General features: G+C 39.9%; 1 protein-coding gene across 12 annotated transcripts in view; it reads right to left on the reverse strand.

Moving 5' to 3' along the window:
• Positions 1-2,723: 2,723 nt before the first annotated feature.
• Positions 2,724-21,694, reverse strand: part of THRB (thyroid hormone receptor beta) — a 169,520-nt gene continuing 150,549 nt past the window's right edge. For all 12 annotated transcript variants that reach the window (XM_077176800.1, XM_077176764.1, XM_077176777.1 and 9 more), the window contains 5 exons: positions 18,522-18,669; positions 16,918-17,123; positions 14,007-14,153; positions 9,694-9,952; positions 2,724-8,237 (listed from right to left, as the gene is read on the reverse strand). In XM_077176800.1, coding sequence (XP_077032915.1) covers positions 7,996-8,237; positions 9,694-9,952; positions 14,007-14,153; positions 16,918-17,123; positions 18,522-18,669 — 1,002 coding nt within the window. In that variant the 3' untranslated portion in view covers positions 2,724-7,995. The remainder of the gene's footprint in view (positions 8,238-9,693; positions 9,953-14,006; positions 14,154-16,917; positions 17,124-18,521; positions 18,670-21,694) is intronic.

The raw sequence follows: 21,694 nt of genomic DNA on the forward strand, positions 1-21,694 counted from the left end.
AGAAGAAGTAAAGGAACTGCTGGCAGCACAATCACATTGAGTTAGGTGTTTCCTACCCTCTCTGGCTCAGTCCTCTGGGATGTTCATGGTTATGTATCTTGCAGGCTCTCTGCTCCTCACTGGCATGGATTCTGACCCACTGCAAAAAGATGTGCTGGTTTTAAAGGGTGGGTTACATTTCTGTGTCTCAGTTGCCAAACACTTTCTTGTGCCTTTTGTGAAAGCAGCTGACAATACCTGTGACCTCTCCTACACTTCATTGGAACAAAGAGCTACTTCACCAAACCACAGCCTGGATCTCACTTTTTGTCATTATCTACAGCTCCAGCTTCAGGGGGCACAGTTCCTTCCTTCCTTCCTTCCTTCCTTCCTTCCTTGAGAGAACATGTCTTTGAGATTTCACCTGGGACATGTTTTCAGCCCTAGCCAACTCTTCCTGCAACTTTATATACGCACAAAGACATGCTCCAGCTTTCATTTCCATTTTAAATATTACATCAGGCAGTGAAGCTTTCTGCTTCTATGGTTATCCCAGAAAAGACAACTTCTCTTTATTCCTATCTTTGAGCTACCAAAGGAGATACCAAAGACCTTGCAGCCACATATAACACTGTTTTTCCTCTTTAAATAGAGCTTTTCTTTGAATTTTGAAAAATTGCTTTTATTTCTTGTAAATAGAACATTTCTGTTCAGAGAAACACTGCTTGAAGTTACCCCCATACCCAGTCAGACAGTCTCTAGCAAATTCAGATTCCAATGAAATTCAGAAAAATGACTCATTCTGGGTTATGCTTTTGATTTGCTGATGTCCTTCTCTACTTTATTACACGGTGTTTTCCAAATACAATCCACTAAGGATTGTCTTGTCTTCCCTGCAGGTTCCACCCCAGTTCTGCACAGCAGGGTACAGAGTTTGAACCACTTTTCCAAGTTTGTAATTTTCCAAGTCACCACAAGGTCAGGATGACCTGCGAGACATTTTATTTCTCCCTTTGGGGCCTCTGACTTAAAGATCCCACAGGCCTTTCAATATTCCTTGACCTTAGAAGTCTCAAAGCTCTCCTAAATGAAACAAAGGAGATTCCTCAGGTTTCTTTTCTGATTTTTCATTGTGTGTACGAAGGCAGCATGTGGCAGTACCTGCAGGGTCAGTGCTTCCACCAGGCATAGGCATGAGACAAGAGAGAGAGATGCTCTGTGATTCAGTTCTGGAAAGGAGGGCTGCAATATGATAAACAGAGCTGAGGGACTTTTGTACATACCCTTTACTTATTTCAAAGGTGATGTGCTCACAGTCACTTTTTGTATGCAGGTTTTCATTTTGGAACTACTGATACTATGGGGAATACCACACAGCACACGTGGCCATGAGTGTGACATATGTTTGTTGTTAGACTTCCAAGTTCACAGAAAAAATCCTTCAGATGTGGCTGAGTTTTCAAGGACAGAAAACCCTCACCCACCTCACCAAGTGGGCAAACAAACAGCACCTGTGTTCATCAACAGCTCAAGGTGCAAGAGGCAGCCCACAGCAGGTCAAGAACACACTCCTGCTTTTATTGCCAGAGCTCCAGAGGAAAAGCTACCATCTCTTATGTCCTTCTCTGTAGTGATAAATAGACACTGAAGCAAATTCATGTGGCTCTCAGAATCCACAGATACTGCACCACTTTTTGAAAAACAGATTTCACCACTACAAATGAAAACATTGCACCCAGAGCACTGGCATATGTGGAAGCAGAACCATTTCTTCACATTAAGTAAACAAGTTTTTACACACCAGATTAATGCCTTGTCCCAGAGCTGCTCGCTCAGTGCAAACCCAGCAGAGGCTTTGGCAAGGCTTCCCCACGTGGTGCCTGAACTGCAGTGCTTGGAGGGATTCCATTTCAGGCACAGCAGGGATTTCATGCTTGCCCTCTGGCTCCTCACACACAGCTCCTGCCTTTGAAGGCAGCCCCTCTTCCCCAGGCCACAGTGGGAACAAACCCTCCAGCTGCTGCCACAGCACTGCCCAGGGACACTAAGCCAGGTGTCAGGAATGTGCTCCCAGGGGAGCTCAGCATCCCTTGGAAGGCTCCTGGCACCTCCTGTGGAAGGGGACCAGGAGCAGGAGGTGGCAGGCAGCCAGGGAATGCCTGTGGAAATCACCATGAAACAAGAGCCCAGAAGGGCTTTGCCATGTGGGACAGGCCAAGACACTACTCTGGATCCAGGCAATAGGCCTGGCTTCTTCCTGATGGGAATGAAAGGACTGGAGGAGAAATAAGAACTGCTAAGGAAAATAAGGCTAGAGAAAATATCTGAATGATCTCCAATAGGTAGGGGACCAAGGTATGGAAAGTATGAAAGGATGGGAAGCTTATTGCTCCTGTCACACCATCCCTGTTTAGACTGGGAGTGGAGAAGGAAAGAAAGGGCGTTCCCTTAAAAATGTAATTGAGTGAGACATAAATCAAGAGTCAGTTCACTGGAGTAAATTAAGGTTGGCTGCTGTGAAGAGTGAGGAAGTGAAAACCCTTGGTAGGCTGCCCAAGGGAAGGGAGGAGAGGAGATAAGATATGAGGTAGGTGATGAAAGGGATGCAGAAGCACAAAAATGTGAACAGGTTATAGCTGATAAAACATTGTGCTTTAGGTTCTACTTTTCCCATTCCAGTGGCTTGGAAGTGTGAGACAGAGCTGACAAAAGAGCCTGCAACAAAGAGACAGAGACACCAGGACCACTTTTCAGTTATAAGCTTTTTCTTTTTTAGAATTCAAGCTTACACAGTTATCTATGCCCACTATATTCATAATTACATTTTAATATCTGCATACAAAAGCTATGTAAAAATTATTTTCTTCCCCAAATATACAAATTTTCTCTTTAGATAGTTTAAAACATTTGTGATCACAGATTTTTTTAATATATTTTAGGCTGAAAAAATATTACCAATCTAGCATAACTCTTAACACTGTTTGCAAAAAAATACATCATCCAAGGTACTTTGTTTTTTACTGTATGGTGTAATGTTTGCCTTACCCTCAGGGCATGAAACTGATATAAAAAATAAACCAAATAAGTAAAACCCACAAACCTCATAGACAAAGTAGTAAGTCCTCCTAACTGACTTCATAAAAACAAATAAACAACCCAAACCACCCTCCTCCTCAAAAAAATTATGAATGACTAATTTGATGTATTTATGAGCAAACTGAAACTGTAGAGTGCTAAGGAAGTAGGAAAAGAGAAAAAAGAAATTACAGTATGTCAGCTAGTTCATGCCCTGATACTATCTTTACCAACATTAAATGTGTAATTAAATAAAGTGTCTTTTAATGTTTTACATTGTGCTCAGTAATTTACATAAATTTAATCCACACCTGGGTGCTGATGTAGATTTACATTTGATTGTCTTGTGCATAAACAAGGTTAGCTTTTAAAGAAGGTAAACTGTGCAATGGACAGTCACAAACAACTTATTACCTGCACAATATTGCTTTTTGAAGGCGACATCAGTCAATGTGGATACACACAAATAATGCATACTCTTTGCGTTTGCTAACATCTATACTAAAACTTTGTGATAAGGCCAAACCTTTTTTTTTTTGTTTTGTTTTTAATTTTAAAGCAAAAATATATCATAGTAAAAAAAAAAAAAAAACAAACCAAAAACGTGCTCACACCGTTTTGAGTCTTTAAGTGGAAAATAAATCTCTATCACACTAGAATAAAATTCTCTCTATAAAATTTAAATACAGATCACTTCATTACTATATCAAAAGGAAACGTCTGGCAATCATTTCCAGATGATCACAATAACAAGACACATTAAGAGGTTCTGTTGCCTCTTCCTTTGTGAAAAGATAAATGTTGAACACTTTCAGTTGCTCTCACAGTGAGAGGAAAACGTTCCTTGGTTGTGGATTTTGATTCTGTCAATGAAAAAGGTTTAGCCTTAGGAATGCTGGCTACATCTCAAAACTGTAAGACTGATTTTTAAAATTTATGATTCATGCAGCAAGAAGTCAATATGACACATACAGATTAGAGTTCCATAGCATAAAAATACATCACTAGCAATGACATGCTCTGCTTGTGATTAACAGCCCTCTCTTGGCAGATTTCTGATATAAATGGTCTTTCTGGACAGTTTTTTCCTCTTTCTGATACCTGCCTCTGAAGAAGCAAGCAGTCTGCTCAAAGATGATTTTGGACCTGGGAGGTCTAACTCTAAGGTCTACAGTTTGGCAGAATGTAAACAAAAATCATTAGCACACACTATATATGTTATAATAAATATCACGACTTAACTGAGATTACACATGAAATGAGTATCTAAATGCACGTGTTACTCAGGGCAATACCATGAATGGTGACAGTCAGGTTTGACAGGAAAAACCTTCTGTGTGAGACCCACATGTAGACCACAAAGCAAACACGAGAGCCACATGGCACCAGCAGAAACAAGACTCTGGACTGCACTGGAAAGCACAAGTTTGCTATTTCACTCACAAGGCCAGTTACTGCAAAGGGTGCTGACTGTGGCATTGGTGTCTGCCACTGAGGTGGTCAGTCCAGGGCTCAATCCCACAATGGCTTGAGATCACTGCTATTTAGAAGTACGTCTTTGCAGAGCTAAGGTCAGTTAGTTTTGCCCTCATGATCACATAAATCAGATGTCATACTGAGGAAAGTAAAGGAAATGAGACAAAGTAAGACTAGTAGGAGATCAGAGGCCATTAGATGTCAGTTCATCAAATCTGTCCAACTATGAGCTTGGCCTTAGTTTTCAGTTAGGGAATATTACTAACTCAGTCTGTTAATTAGTGCCAGACTCCAACTTAACCTGAAAAGCTAGAAAAACATGTTGATGTTTATGTCCTTTCTGTTTAGAGCACTGCCAGAACTAAGTTGGTTGCCTGATTTTAGATTTTAGACTTCAGTCCATCTGTAGTCACCTAAGGAAGGAGGCCTGATTTTCTGAACCCTGACTAGGCACAGCTCCAAACTGCATTGGTATTTAGGAACATGAAGAGATGTGATGCTTCCTCTCCTGGGTCTCACCTGCAGCACAGTCAAAAGCTTGAATGCCTACTCAAGCTCACATTAAGGAAACTGGTGGAGTACTTGCACTGGCTTCAGGAGGAATTCCATGCTCAGATACATGGCAGAACAGGGCTTCAAAAGACATGCACATTTCTCTTTTCTTTGCAAGCCACTGTGGGCATAAGCACAGATGCCTAAGCTTTTCATATATTTGTCATATATTTGTAGCTTTGTAGATTTCTGATACATGGCTGTAGCTCCAAGTAAAGTACTTTTCCTACCCCTTTGCCCCTATGTTTTAGATCAATAAGATAACCTCTAAGACATATTATGCTTGCCACATTCCTGAAATATTATTTAGTTTTGCTTCTTTAGCCAAGGATGTCTTATTTCCTTTTACCATGTATCCTAGACATAATAAATATGGGACTAGAAACTCAGGAGGGGCTCCAAATGGGCAGAACCAAAAGGGGGGATTACTTAACTAAATGCTCTTCTAATTGGACACTACTGTTAAATATGCTAATTTATTAAACTCATAAAATTGCAGAAGTCCTGGATCACATGTGCATTTTGCCATATTTGCACCTGGAGGCCTCCAATTCTGCTTTTATATTCCTTGCTATATTAATATTGTCTCAAAAGTATGTTGTTTTGTTTCTACATTGTGAAGGCATCAGTGCAAGTAAGGGATTGGCTGCTTTTCTGAGTTCCCTATTACATGCTGTAAGTCCTCCATCAAGCCACCCCAAATCACCTATCCAAAAAGCCAGTTTCTGACTCTTTGCCCCAAGACAGTGCTCTACAAGGAATTTGGATAGAGATGTTGTTTAGACACACGTTTTAAGATGGAGCCAACACAGCCAACAAAAGAGGTTTTACACCAAATATTTAAGAATTAATCTCCAATGGTGTGTCTTCACTGCTACCTGCAGAAAAACTCCTACACACCCCAATGTGTTTCATGTTCTGACAAAAAAACACCTAAGTGATAACATTAGTGCTCACAGCTCATCACAGGTGCATATGGTATCAAACAACAGAGAGAACAAGATTCCACATCCCTAAAAACGTGCCCAATAGCACTCCAAATGCTTTATCAATGATGTAGGGAAAGAAGGGTAGAAAGAGTTTAACTCCTGACACACGTATATCATGTTCCATCTATTAGTTTTCCTGAGTATCCTGTTTTTATGAGGGGATAAGCACATAACCTATGGGTTCAGATATGGGCCATGAGCTTTGAAAGTCAACACATCCACTCTAACAATGCCCACAACTTGCTGGGCAAATGGGTCAATAAATAGCAGAGAAAGAAACCGGTACAAATCAATGAACAACATGAAAGAATGTAGGGTATGAGGCAGTGCAAAAAACATGAACTAAGTCTCTGGTTCCCAGGAAGAAGAGAAAGATGTTTTAGAAGTGTCATACAAATTCAGATGATGATTTAATATCAAGTTTATAAAACCCAGGGACAACATCCCTGAATGGAGATGGTGACAGAGAGGAACCTCTACCTACAATGTCCTCATCACTGGCCTCCAGACATTCCAGGACTGTGTGTACTGGCTTGCAGACTTCGGCAGCAGGACATTTAGTCATTTCTCAGTTTGGTTCCTGCTAGTGCAGTTAGTGGAAATAAATTAAAAGAGTCAAGAGAGCATCTAGCCTAATGAAACACATACAGACATACCTGTAGGGAGGGAGAACTCAGCTGATCCACATGCACACAGACACAGGGCAGAGTCAGAGAAAGAGAGAGAGAGAAGATAAAAATATGGAAATATGTTTAAGACATCTGCTGAAGATTTGTAAGTATATATATAAAAAATTATATCTATAGGTGCATATAAACTTTTTATATATATTCATATATATATGTATATATATATATGTGTGTGTGCGTGTATATATATATATATACATATAAAACAAAGGATAACTGCTGAGCAACACTATTTGTATTCCTGGGATAAAGCTCTACAGTCTTGAGTGTTGTTAATAACACAGTTGGTTTCTGTCCTATCTGAAGGTCACCTCATATGTTCCATTCTCCTTGTCATCATTCCGTGAGCTCTCATATCCCTGAATAACTCTGAGACACTGCCTGGTATCCTGACAGAGAGCCTTCTCCCTCAGAGTGATGGATTTTCCACACACCTCAAAAAAATCAGACCCCTCCACTATCAGGAGCACCTCAGAGAATCAAATTTCTGTCCTCACTCCAACAAACCTTCCAGTGAAGTTACCTGGAGCCCAAATTTAGAAACTGAAGATCTTAATATCTTATACACATGGAAAAAAACCAAAAACAACAAGACTCAGTCCCTTCTAACACTGCATTATTTTAAGTACTTGATTTATAGAGCACAGTTAAACTGCATCTTCTGGAAAAAACCTCAGAGAATGATGGGACCATGATGATGATGAAGATTCTAGATCATAGTGGTAATTGTTACAATAGAAACCATGACAAAGACCAGAAATTTCGTACTATGAATTGGTCGGTTGTACCCTGCAAAAGGAGTAATACAAGACAGAATTGTCAAGGTCAAATTAACGATAGCTGTTTCAACTAGAAGGCAAATTTATTTTTCTGCCACTTCAGTCTCTCTCCCCTGTTTTCCAGGCAATGATGGGTGTGAGCTGGTGACCACGCAAATGCTGGTGAATGAGATTGGTCTGTTCGTATTTTCACTGTTAAGCTGTCAAAGCACTCACATCAAAGGACTGAAGAACAAATTGCAAGAGTCACAAGTACCCGCATTAAAGGGATGTTTTCATCCATGTGTATACAACTGCCCCCCAGCAACCCCAAAAGAAAACTCAAACAAAACCCCAGCCCCATCTCAAGAAACAGAGGACCACGAAAGAAGAAGAACAAACAGGTGAGAAGAGCTGGGCAACGGGATGAAATGACAGCCAGTAGTGCGACGGGGGTGTGGAGAACCACTTCAGTCTCTAATCCTCAAACACTTCCAGGAACAACGGAGGGAACAGTTCTGTGGGGCACTCCACCTTCATGTGCAGGAAGCGGCTGGCATGGCAGGCTCCGATCATTCGCAGGTCTGTCACTTTCATCAGCAGTTTTGGCCAAAAGTGTGCAACATGGTGTTTTCTGTAGTTAATGTAGTGTTCGAATGCCAGGAGGAAACCCTCTTGACACTTTTCTATTCTCTCGACGCAAACAAGGCCTGGGCGATCTGTAGATACAAAGCAGCAGAATTAGCATTCTTACATATTTGCTTTAACAAATGCCTGATCATAAATCAGGAAAAATAGGATGATTCTGATGCTAGGAAAGAAAGGAGAGAGACCAGGGGCATTTGTGGCTCTGCTACAAACTTCTTTTACTCCAGCCAACTCACTTGCTAGTACTATGCCTGTTAGAAGAAGAAGATAATCCTTCCTTTCTTCATCCAATGCCTGCTTTGCTCACTTACACACACTTACACAGAGTGAAGCTGTTTGGGAAGTGTTTCCTTACAGTGACTAGAACATCAGATCCCTGATTTCAGCTAAGGATTCCATCTACATTTTTCTGTAAAACAACTAATAAAGAAACAAAAAAAAAATCCTTTTCAGGTATCTAAATTACAGTTCCTTTCTATCTGGTTTTCTACAATCTGACTAATGGTTTGATCATGCTTTCATCCCAGGTGGGCTGTTATGGAGCATCAAGGAACAACAAAGGCTAAAAATCTGGCTGTCTCAACTGGCACCCAGATAAGGACTGGGAAAGCCCCTTTCACATCACTTCTCAGGAGACACCTCTGGGAAAGCAGGTCATTTTTGAATTGCCTTTTGAAAACCCTGCTCCCGTATCAGTTTGTAGGGACTTAAAAAAGAAATCAAAATGTTTTGATGGGGAAAATGTAGTGCTGTGTTGTGATTACTGTGGAAACCTTTTTATCTCAGATGCAGTTAATGCTTGTAAATCACTGATTGTGTATTGTTATTCAGTGCCCAATCTTCAAAGCCATCTTAAAATAAAATCTTGCCAGATCTGCCACTGCCCAAGAATGGAATTTCCTCTTTGGGCTGGCACAATCACTGGAAGCATATATGAAAACATACTCAAATTGGGAAGGTTAGAAACTCTTTGGAAATCATAGGAAGTTGTCTCTGCTGCTTTTGTATCATAACCAGTTGCAAATGCTCCCAGCGTGGGGAAGCAGCACAGCTTGTAAATGCCCATTAGGAAGCAGTGGTGCTGTTAATTAGGAAAACAAGAGGGCAAGTCAAACTAAACATATGAGACTGGTGGAAATGTGTATGAATGCCCAGTGCACGACATTACTTGGGGGAACTTATCATAAGGACCACTGTTGCTAAATTATCCATTTTTCATTTAAGGCAAACTGGCTCAGAATCAGAACTTATTTCCGCTTGATGACCATCCCTGGCTCATTCCTAAGTACCAAACTGAGCAAGGTGTGTTACCAAAACCAGTTTTATGTCCAACTCTCTGAACACCCTGCATTTTTTTTCCTATTGTTCATCAAAATAAATCACTGGGGTTTTGAGAGAAAATTTCTTTCACATTACTCTAGTCAGCACTACAAGATGTAACCTATCTTATTTCTTTTACAAAGAGGCTTGTGACAAAGACCAAAGAGTTTCAAAATTGCTTGGATCCCAATATATTTCTGTTCTCACCTGATGACATGAGCAGAACAGCCTGAAGAAGGGCAACCTCGGTGTCATCCAGATTAAATGAAGAAAGAGACATGCCCAGGTCAAAAATGGCATCAGACACTACGCCAAGACCCCCGTTTTTCAGCTGGCCCCTTGTCACTGCCATCTCCCCATTCAGTGTTAAAGTCTCACTCTCGGGGTCATAGCGAACTGCTGCTCGGAGGGACATGATCTCCATACAGCAGCCTTTCAGAAGGATGATCTGGTCTTCACATGGCAGCTGCAGAAATTATAAATGGCAAAGAAAAATTCATGTTTGTCAGACTGAGAGGCTTTTTCAGCTACAATAGATCCACGAACATGAAGTTGCAGTTCACAGCCCAGGACACTGCCCTGCATAGTGCAGCTCCCCTCCAAACTTGCTGCTCTGCACAAACCCCCAGGATCTGCATTCCTGCCTTCATGAATGGCCAGCAGGTTAACATTCCCTGGTTAGCATCTCCACACACCCTTGGCAAATCTAGCAGTAACACAGCTGTTGGTTCCTTCAGCTTACAACTTATCATAGCAGAATAAACCATAATTGGGGCTGGTGCAGACCTCAGCCATCCCAGTTAAATTCACTACCAGCCATACTTATTTCTTACCTGACCAGAGGAAAGGAAAGACATTTGGGAGGGTCTGTAAGAGTGGACTGTGTTTTAAACAAATATATCTAGAGGATATACCTCAATCAGTGGAGCAGGAATTCTCACGGCCCATTTTAACAACAGAGAATTTATTAATCTAGACTTAATCTAGTAAGGTGGTTCTCCCTGCACTATTGCTGGACAGACAGAAAATCTATGGTATAGCTACAGCTTTTAAGCTGGTGCATAAACTGTGATCTTCAGGGCATGTGACTTTTCCATGCCATTAACAAAGGCAAGCTGTCCCACGGTTCTGTATTTACAGACTATAACCAGGATGCTGACATTTGAGCAGAACGTGTTCTATAAAGAATGTCCTTATGTTTTCATAGGTTATTCAATGATAACAAAACCCACCAAGACAGTTTTGAGACTGTAAGCAAACAGCAAGGGTCCCACAAATGAAAGAGCAACACACTTCTGCTTGGCTTGAAAGGAGGCAAAAAGTCATTTATTTTTGATTTATATAAAATTATTATATTTACCTGTTTTGCAATTCAAAAAAAAAAACAACCCCATGAACTATAGGTTTACATGGCAACGGTGTACTTGCAAAGCAAGTGCACTGATTTGGTGGGAAATGATGCAGAGCTGCCTAATGCAAGTGGAAAGCAGTTCCCTGTTAGAGAAGAGTTTTAAGCACAGAGCTAGTCATGGTCAGGAAAATGAGTTGAGTCATGCAGCTACTTTTCCACCAATGCCAGCTTCAGGTGTGAAGTGTTTAATACACAAGAAAATTGACTCATCCTGTTCAGAGCAAATCAGTTTCCCTACAGATGACCCTCAGCTCAGCAGCAGTGTGGGGAAGACTGCACAGGCACAGCAGCAGTCTTGCTACCCAATGACAATTCCACTGTTTGGCAGCAGAGACTGAAGTAGGGAAAGAAACAGAGTTAAAAAAAAATTAAAATGAGAATAGATATGTGAGAGGAACCATGAAGAGATACTGGAAAAAGCAATGGAAGTGAAAAAAAGAACATGAAAGAAAGGCAGAGAGAAGGGACAAGAAAAGAGAATTGAAAAAAACACCAAGCCTCTAAATAGAAGGAAGAATAGCAGAAAAGAAACAGGTAACAGTAGAGAGGATATTTTGTGATGCTTCAGCTGTTTTATTTTGTGAAGCTCAGCTGTGAGCCATGAAATGAATGCGATTCTTTCTACTTGATCCTTCTTAAAACATCTTTATGGTAGTGGCAGTCTGACTATGCCTGTCTTTCACCTGCTTTTCTAATTCTGAAGGATACATGGGACACCTGTTTCACAGATGCCAGGCCTCAGGTCTTATCTGCCAGTAGCAGGAGTTACTAGAGACATGAGGCTTGAACATCAGTTCTACTACCAGCTGTGCAGATTTTAATGCTACCTACATTCATCACTTGAGTGTTGCTACCAGAGCATCTTCCAGTAGCAGGATCAATAAATGTGACTGAAACTCTGCCATGTTTCCTTTCCTCTCTCTCTGCAGGGAGAAAAGGCACAAGGCAGAACCTGAAGGGCTCACCTCTGCAGGACACGTGCCATGCAGCACCATGGAACTGAGCTGAGCTGAGTGACCTCAAAGAGTATTCACACAGCTTCACCCACTGTGGAACCACTGATGTCTTGACATTTAAAACTCACATTAAACTTATTACTTTCCCCTCAATCTTCATCTTCTAAGCAGAAAGAAAAGCAGGAAGGAAATAACAGGAGAGATGCTGAGAAGCAAATCAAGTTTTCCTTACACTTTGATTAGTCTGGGATTGGATACTTGGTTTGGGGGGGGGGGGGGGGGGCAATGGGTGCACACAAGCTAAGCTGGGCACTCAGTGCTTTGCTGGCTTCTACATGTGTCCAAAGATGTGAAAAAGAAGGAAAAGTAGCCATGAAAATATAAGTGGCCACGGATGTTCCCTATCATGTCCCTCTTTCATAGAGATTTACTGCATTCTCAGACAGCTTCTGGAATTATGAAATGAGTTAATGTTTAAATGCTCTGCAGGTCCTATGGAAGAAAGAAGTATTTTTTCCTGCAAAAAATCTACAGCCCACACAGTGTTGCTTCTAAGAAAAAGGTACGGGTTAAAAATCATAATGGAAACAAAGTTAACAGGAGGGTGCCCCTTCAAAAAGAAGCAAACATTTGTAATTTTCTTCATGATACAGGAAGTGCTATATGACAACTCAGAGAACAGCTGTCCTACTCCTTTGTGTTCATGAGGAGTTGTCCCTCACCCAGCCATCAGATCTTGCTGTACATGGGCAGGTGTCAGGGTTACACAGTGGCTCAGCTGTAAACAAAGTCTGGCCAGCTGAGCCACATAACATAGAGACATCATGCTGAATGATGCCTTGACTTCTTCATCCATGCTTCATCCTAGCTCTGACACAAGTGGGTCCATAGTAGCCAGGAGGGGTAGGAGATGTCAGATGTGCACTGGGGTCTGTGTGTGACTGGCAGAGCTCTCTAAATTAAAAAGACTACCTTGGTATGTTACTGCAATTTCCCACCAACAAATGCCAGATCAGAGGAGACTGATTCCCTCAGACACTAAATGCTCATGAGCTATGGACATATTCCTTGTATTTTAAAATCTTCATGCTTGGCTGCATTTCATGCTTCCTTGACTGATGGTGCCAATGCAGAGGCTGGCCAGGATGAGATATTTACACTGTGACTAGTATTGATATTTACCTCTTCTTGTTCTGTACTTGCCAGAGAACACATATAGCACTGCCTGACTGACTTTAAAATAAAGCTGTCAGCCACAGTAGAGTAAAATTTGATGGCTGCCTTACCCTTCCTTTCTGGTAGGGTGTTGACCTCAAAGGATGAAATGGAACGTGTTCCTGCTGACGGCAGGGGGGTTGGAACTGGATGATTTTTAAGGTCCCTTCCAACACAAATCTTTCTGTGGTTCTATGAAAATTATTTAGATTATTAAGACTGAAATATTATTTCAGGCTGCAGTTCTGATACCATTTATTGAATTGGAGGAAAAAAATATAATCAGCCATTGCATCTGCTCCTACAATAAAAATGATACCTTGGTACAAATGAGATCAGCATAAGGCCTCTGTATTCCTTATGTGCAACCAAGCCTTTGAGTCTATTTACTGTATATTTACATATGAGTATCTACTTGGAATGACAATCCACTGCTTTCACAGACTCTTTTATGCACAACCTCCCCATTCAGAAAAACCAAGCCTAGGGAACCCAGTAAGGTAAGTGCCACTCCTGTACAGGGGCGCTTTCCTGAATTTCAAGAATTTTTTACTGTCTAGACCTAACTCCACAATACTGTACCTGCCAAGGAACCAGAAGATACATAGGGAACCATGTGCTGGAAGATTTTATTAAATATATCAGCAATGCTTCTAGACAGTATCTTTTTGTTAGTTTACTTTGTTCAAGGCCACCTCTAAAGACATATTTGAGTCCCCAATAAACCACAATGACTTCCAGATTAACAAACTCAGGCTTTCAATTATCACAGGAAAAAGAAAATTCATGAAAATACAGATTATTCTAGTTCCATTGATTTTGAGTGTCTTTAATTTTTTAATTTTAGACACATTGAATTTTTAAGTTCCATGCTAAAGTATTTTGAGTAGCTTTTAACAACAGGCATATAAATGAGGAGTGCAAGAAAGTCTTCTTACCTCACAAAACATAGGCAACTTTTTGGCAAAATCCACCACTCTTGTAATCGCTGGTGTGATAATTTTTGTAAACTGGCTGAAGGCTTCTAAATCCACTTTCCCACCTTCTGGGGCATTAACTATTGGTGCCTGCCCAATATCTTCTGGCTAAGGATATAAACAAAGACATTTAAAGGAGCGGTCTGTCTTAGAGCAACTATTTTATACTCCAAAAAGTCCTACTTGGTATGGAAGAGACTAAAATAAAAAGCAACACTATTTGCTTTATAAGTGAAGTCAGTTTATGTCACAAAATGTGAATTCATTTGTAAGGCATTTGTGAAAGAAGTGACTGCACAGAGAAATGGGTGACTGGTATGCTTCTACCCATTCTTTGTGGACAGCTGGGCTGTTGTGCACACAGTTTCTTCCTTGTGTCTGTATCTATGTATTTTATGGGTGCTGCACATGCATCTTTTGCTTAAAAACATAGGCACGTTTTTCCTAACAGGAAAGCTCTCAGCTGAAAGCTCTCAAGTTTCTCTAAAAGCAAAGAAGAGTTGAGGAGACATGTTACCTTGAGAAGATGCTGCATGCTTTGCAGAATTAGGCTCTTTACCCACTCAAAGCTTGGAAAGTCTCCCCAGAACAGATTGCCAGGTATCACACGGCCCCCCAGGCAATTGCCAAGGCCAGTTTCCAAAAGGCTAAAACAACTTATGTGCAAAGCTAAAACAACTTATGAGCAAGAAAGAACAGGCTAACCTAAAGGTGGCCTGGATAATGTAAATGGAATTTGAACTCATCTGTGTAAAATTTTGGTTGAAAATTGCCTGTTGCATGATTTCAGCTCAAGGCTTCTCCAAATGAAAAACAAATCATATTTTGAGGATTTCAATGAAATAGTTTCAAGCAGAATCTGTAATGAGTGTTTTTTATTCCAACTGCACTTGTTCACTTGGTTTTTATGCAGCTGGTCAATGTCACCATGTATTTTAAAAACAGGCACATCAAAGCTGTTTTTTTTTTTTTTTTAAAGTGTGGCTTTGCAATTACAAGCACCTACCAAACACCATGCAGAGGTTTCATTCTGTTCACATTAAGGTCAAAAACTAGATAAAACCCAGAGAAACAGACCTTTAAGACTGATGGGCCCCATGATATTTATATAAGACACATGGGAGGTGCTGAAAGTGCTGTCTGTAATAAAAACTTGTGTTCAACCACTTTTTTAAAGAAACACATCATAAAAGATCCTTCTGTAACTAATCTAAATCCAAATCTAACGTCTTATAAGAAAAAAACTCAGCAATGTGTTAATAAAGCAAGCACCAATTGTAAAGGAACAATGAAGAAGACTGGGCTCAATTATCTGATGGTTTCTACTAAAAAACTCAAAAAAACTCATTTCTAGGCTCTCTCCCTCCCTGAATCTTGGGTAACTAAACCACATTGTCTGTGTGCTCATGATAAACAAACTTCATCCCTTCCAAGCAAAAAAGACCAAATGCTTAAACCCACGCGAACCATTGTTATGGAGAAAAAGGAAGAGCACAGCATTTTCTTGGGAAAGGCAAAGGAAGTCAGGAGAGCCAGCTAAAGCTAACGCACTGGAGGGGAGCCCCTTCCACCTAACTCAACAGGAGAAGAGGTAAAATGGATCCCATAAAGTCCCTCTCATCAAAGAACCAGCCTCAGCCACATAAGGACAGATCCATAGCTCCTGGGGCAGACTGTCAGCTTCTCCTGCTCTTCAACAGCTCATTCCCAGCCCCAACCCCCAGCTCCCTAGCTTTTATCCCAAATCAGCTGATACCTGAAGAACAGCACTCCTGTTTAAGCAACCAAAAGTACTACTGCAGCTGCTTCTTGGTCTGCTCACACCTTGCTCTGCAACACCTCTGGAAAGTGCTCTCTTGGTTCTTGCCAGTGATGACTGTGGTTTCCTGACTGTAGAGTCTATGAACACAAGCCATTCATATAGAAATTTTGATGGCGTCACTGGCATTAAAAAAACCCTAACATTATAAAAGAGATCAGCTGCTTTGAATACATAATTTCTCTGAGCAATTCAACAGTGAGTTGAAATTCCCATGGTGAATTACGCAGTAGGAGCCTAGGCTTGCAAAAGGATGAGTGTGCTCTATCTGATTTAGTATACTCTGACTGTTAAAGACTCCTGTGTATTTCTGAAATGCAGTCTCTAATCCCTCTTTTGTGTGGTAGAAGCATTTTGCATTCTGCACTTATTTCCCTTAAAAATCGATTTAGAAAAATCAAATAAATCCTTTTTTAAGCTCAAGCATCATAAATCAACGTTTATTTTCTGACCCTTAGTTATAGGATGAAAATCCAAGTTGTTTTGTAGGCTGCAAGCCCAATGGTATAGTGTATGCATCATCCTGTTCTCACTGAAATTAATTTTCCTTGCATAATTTATTTTCATTACTGTATCCACCATTAACCAAAAGAGGCAAAACCCCTGAGTTATTAACCAAAAGTACCAGCTTTCATCTAGAACTTTATATTGTTTTAACACTTTCAATATGTTTTATGAAGTCCCTAGTAAAGCCAACTATCCCAAGATAGAATATATTAAAAAAATACAGTATGTATTATAGACCGCTTCTGTTCTCAATCAGGAGAGAAACAACTTTTCTACTTTTTCTTATCACAGCACAATAAAAGTATCCAACTAAGTAAGCCTTAACATAGCAACACACTGTTTATTCTTTTGAAATACATGGTCTGATCAAACACTGAGGGGTTCAGGCACGAAAAATGAAGCAATAACTACGCAAAATCATCCTTTTTTCACAAACGTCAGTACACTGGCAATAAAATCTCGTAGGGGTTGCAATGCTGGGAAGGCACTGCAGAAGAAATAACAGAACCTGGCCCTAAGAACAGCATATAAGGCTACAGCCCTTACCAGAAATTTCCTTTTCTGCTTCCAGTGGCTTCCTTGTGCATTGGTGGCCACATGTGCTTCAGTAACAATTTTGATGAGCTCCCATTCCTCATCTGTTGGCTCTGGTTTGTGCCCAATGGTTTTCTGCAGCTCTTCCCGACGTCTCTTCTCTCGATTTTCTTCTATCAGCTTCCTCTTTGCCAACCTCTTGCTGTCATCCAACACCACTAGCAGGGGAAAAAACAGACAAAAATGACAGGAAGTTCATAAGACTGCCAGAACTTTGGTCTTTTGTGTGCCTGAGGTACCAGTTGCTTACAAACACCTTTACTAATCAGTAAGGAAGTACCTTGGCAAGACCCACAGTTGAGACAGTTCTCTTACTTCTCCCTCCAAACTTCATTTTCTCAGAAGCCTGGATAGCAAAGAGTGACTTACCATCCTGGTAATGCTTTGTATACTGCCATTGCCCTCAAGGGGTTGTTCCACCAATAAAAATAATATGCAAAAGCTTTGTGAGGTGTCCAAGTGCTCCTATAATCGACTTGGACTAATCCATATTGGGAAAGATGCACTTCTGTTTTCTTTGAAGTCATATCAGCATGCTCACACTCACTGCTCTGAAGTGCAGAAAATGTACTTGGATGCCAGCAGAGGGTAACATGGATCAAAGAAAGTGGGAGCACTTATTCACAGAAGGCTCATCTGCCTGAAGCACGACACAAATAGGTCAACATGCCTTTGGCTCTTTCCCTGATCCCCACAAGTGGTGTTCCTGTAGAGCCCCATTACTTCCAGTGACTCCAGATACACAGGTCCCAGGGCTCTCTGCTCACCACTTCACTGGCATCCAGCCCCTTTCCTGAAGGTCCTACCTGGCCACAATGAAATTGTCCCCTTTATTCTATTTCCCTCTAGACAGAGGGCAGTGTTATACATTACATTAACAATGAAAATACTAAGTTAGACTATTCTTCTGTTGTTTACTGGGCCTGTTTTCCTGTCAGTTCTTCTGCAAAGGATTATACTGGCAACAACCATGAAGGCACAAGGGGATTCATATGACTTCTGGGGGGCTTTACGTGACTTCTTCCCATTTGTAGTAATTGAAGTTATTGGTGTAAATCCCTGTGCAATGGCAGGAAAAGAAGACCCCTAAGGATTAATCTTACAGCCATATTTTCTAGTTCTTTAGAAAAGACTCAAAATCTTTGCAGCAGATAACTTCTTCAGGGCTAAAAATAAAACAAACAACTGCAGCATGACTCATACAATGACATTCAATTTCACATCCTCCAGAATTTTCTAAACAAGATGTTTTTATCTCAAGCTAAGTGTCCATCCAGATGCATTTCTCCCTCCTCTCCTCCAAATAGTGAACATTCCTATTGTTACTCAGCTTGGCAAGGCCAGGAGAAGGTGCAGCATGATGAAGGATAAACAAAAAATTACAGCCCTGTGAAAGTGGCTTAATGCAATGAGTGTGATTCCCTGGTATTATTAAATCCAGAAAAGGGCTGGCACTTCTACTTTACTTTAACAAGCTTCATCAATCAACATACTTTAGGCAAACACAGACACTGAAAAAAAAATAAAATAAAGAAAAACCAGGAAAATATACTTACAATCTGTTGCCATGCCAACAAAGATACATTTTTTGAAGCGACATTCCTGGCACTGATTTCTTGTTACTTTGTCTATCACACATTTTCCTTCATATTTACAGGAATAGGTTGGATGGAGGTTCTTCTGAATGGTTCTTCTAAAAAAACCCTAGGTGCAAGAAATAAGTACATAGGAAAGCATTAGCACTGAGCAAATTTTAAAAATTGGGAGATGCTTGATTTGTTAGGCATGTACCTAGCTATGCAAGATAACAAACTTCATTCCCAAAAGTTCTCAAAGCTCTCAAACCAGTTTATAGTGTATGGCATTTCTCTTGATTTTCCTTAACAATTAGACTTATAGACATCTTAGATAAGTAAAGGTGCAAGTAGTGCTGTCTTGAGACACAAATACTGTGTACATGTCTTCTTGTAGTCATATTTTTTTACTGTTAATTTTTTTCTTGTATATGAAGTATTTTTGAGCCCCTTTTCAAATTCTGTAATCATTTTGAAGGATATTGAAAGGCATACACATAGTTTTAGTTAAAAAGCAGCTTCTGCAAATAGTAAGAATGGTGGTGTGTTTGTGCTATTAAAGGATTGAGGACAGACAGTTCCACTCCTTTATTTCCATAAAAGCCAAATAACCAACCAAATCTGTGCAAGAAAAAGATTTTGCAAATACAGTCTACACAATCTTTGAGTTTGGTTCTAAACTCAAAGGATCCTGAATTTATAAATTATTTGTATTTCTGAGAAGTAGATTTAATTTGTATTTACCACAGAATTTCAAAAGCCCCAAAAGCCCCATGACCACCAAAGATTCGTCTATCTGTCTATCTATCTATCTATCTATCTATCTATCTATCTATCTATCTATCTTATCATAATACAGATATATCTTGCAAATTTAAACAGATCCTAAGACCATATGAACTAATACAATCCCACTGAATTCACTCATTCAAACGCCCCATAAAACATTGCTGTAGGTGATGAAATCAGATAAAAGTTATCTCTAAACATTATGGACAAAATCCTGGTATTAATTTCAACATGACTTTTCTCACTGACTTTTGCAAGGGCTGGATAAACTCCCCAAGACTGCAAGATATGAACAAGATAGGCTGTAAAGCAGAAAATTTAGGCTTCACTTTAATTTCAAGTTTCACCATTATTTGAGACTGCCTAGATTCAGCAATGCAGCTCAGGATTACCTTGACACAGAGAACACATTTACACTCTGGTCCTGTTTGACTGAGGCTGTTCAGAATGGCTTTGGTTTTAGTCAAAACAACGGCAAAATTCAAGTGAGATTTTACCTTGTGAATAGTCTCTTCAGCTGGGATTTTGTCTAATGAATAGTCTCTTCACTTCAGTAGGCGAAAGGTCTGTTTTTAAATCATGTTAAATAATACCCAGTAAAATCTTACAGTAGTGCGCAATTTCTTTTAACACAAAGTGTTGAATTAACATGTACAGATAAGTCTGTATTTCAGCTTGTACTCCTAACTCCTGTGAAAACAATGAAGAGCCTTGTCCTCGTTAGAGTTTTATCTTACGAGGTTCAGCTTGAGCTAAGAGTACAACTCTTTCTTCCTTAATTACGGTAAGACCTGAAATATTAATTAAACTGAGTGGCATAAAGCTTGTGTGGGAGCCTTTGCAAGACTGGGACCAGTTGTGTTAAGATAAAATCCAGGAAATCACAGGCAAGATATCCTTATGTGGGGTTTGGAATAAATCTCAAACTCTCATCTACTGAACACCCAGTTCTGTTCTCAACCCTGTGATGAATTCCTAGAGACAGGATCTGCTCCACCCCTTCCTGAAGACCTAGGATGGCTGTGGACAACCAGGGTCACAGGGTTATCAATAGTTATGAAGCAAGAGATAGAAAAATCTCTAATGAATCTTAGCAAGTGAACTTCTGCTTTCTAAACCTTGCACAGGACTTAATGTAGCTGTAGCTTTATGTTGGCAAGGGTCTCCATCACCTCTGCTGAGACAGCCCATTTCACCTTCTCATTTCTTTGCATTTCTCAGAAAAAAAAATTGCAAAAAATCCTTCTTTGTTCATCTCCAGATAGATGTAAAGGAAGCTGCTCTCTATATCTGTCCAAACACCTCACCACAGAAGTGTTATTCTCATCAATAAAAGAAAGCACATTGTATAGTAGGGAGCAACTCTTTCTAAACTCCTTTGCTACACACCTATATAGCAGTAGATGCAATGGGTAAAGTCAGGAAAAATATTTCAGTGATGTCAGAACTCACTGCTCATTTATTTGTGTTTAAATTCCTCACAATTTACTCTTCAGAAATCATGTGTGAGGATGAAGTTCATGAAAGCACTTGCCAAAGCAAATCTTTGGTTGTCAGCCTTGATTATGCTTGTTACAAAACTAAAGCGACTTCGAGTGGAAGCAACTAGTAAACATCAAATTAATTGAAAATTTATTATATATATTGTGTATTGATAAAACATGTAACTTTGTTGATATATCATACAGCTTGAAATGTGTATGCAGCTCCTTCAAGAAAATAATTACTTTTTGCAAATTGTTATCTCAGGTCCTTGTGTGCATAAGCATTATTTTAAATTGTACATCAGACAGAAGAACTGTATGTGAAGATAAAAGTAAATTTGTATGATATGTCTCTAAAATAGCTGGAAGGCATAAAAAGAACTGCTTGACTTGAACTAATGAAAGTCTGAGCAGGAAAACTTGCAACAGATACAGCTGTTCAGCTGGGAGCTAAGTATACTTCATAATGCCCCAGTGCTGCTTACTTCCCATTATATCTGAATTAAGTTGCATCCATACATGTTATGTATTGTTATCATCTGGTATTCAGGATGCAAATGTGTAAAAGAACCACTTGTGCAGCTCCATAGTTCTTTTTAAAGATAAAAGTACTTTTTTATACTTTGTATGTAAGTGTATGTATAAAGCCATTATGAGTATTACCATGAATCTGCTATACATAGGATATTTAGGTCTCTGTTCATTTCATAAATGTAACTTAGGGAAATGATGTACAACCACAAGAACTACTTCAACACAAGAGTTACTGCAATGAGGAGCTCTAAAGCCAATCCAAACCCAAAATATCAGATCCAAATGTTCCAGACTTTGTGGGTGAACAAAATGAGACTTTCATGGCTTAGTCTCATGACACCAGCCCAA

The sequence above is a fragment of the Agelaius phoeniceus genome, chromosome 1 (genome assembly GCF_051311805.1).
Source record: "Agelaius phoeniceus isolate bAgePho1 chromosome 1, bAgePho1.hap1, whole genome shotgun sequence".
NCBI lineage: Eukaryota > Metazoa > Chordata > Aves > Passeriformes > Icteridae > Agelaius > Agelaius phoeniceus.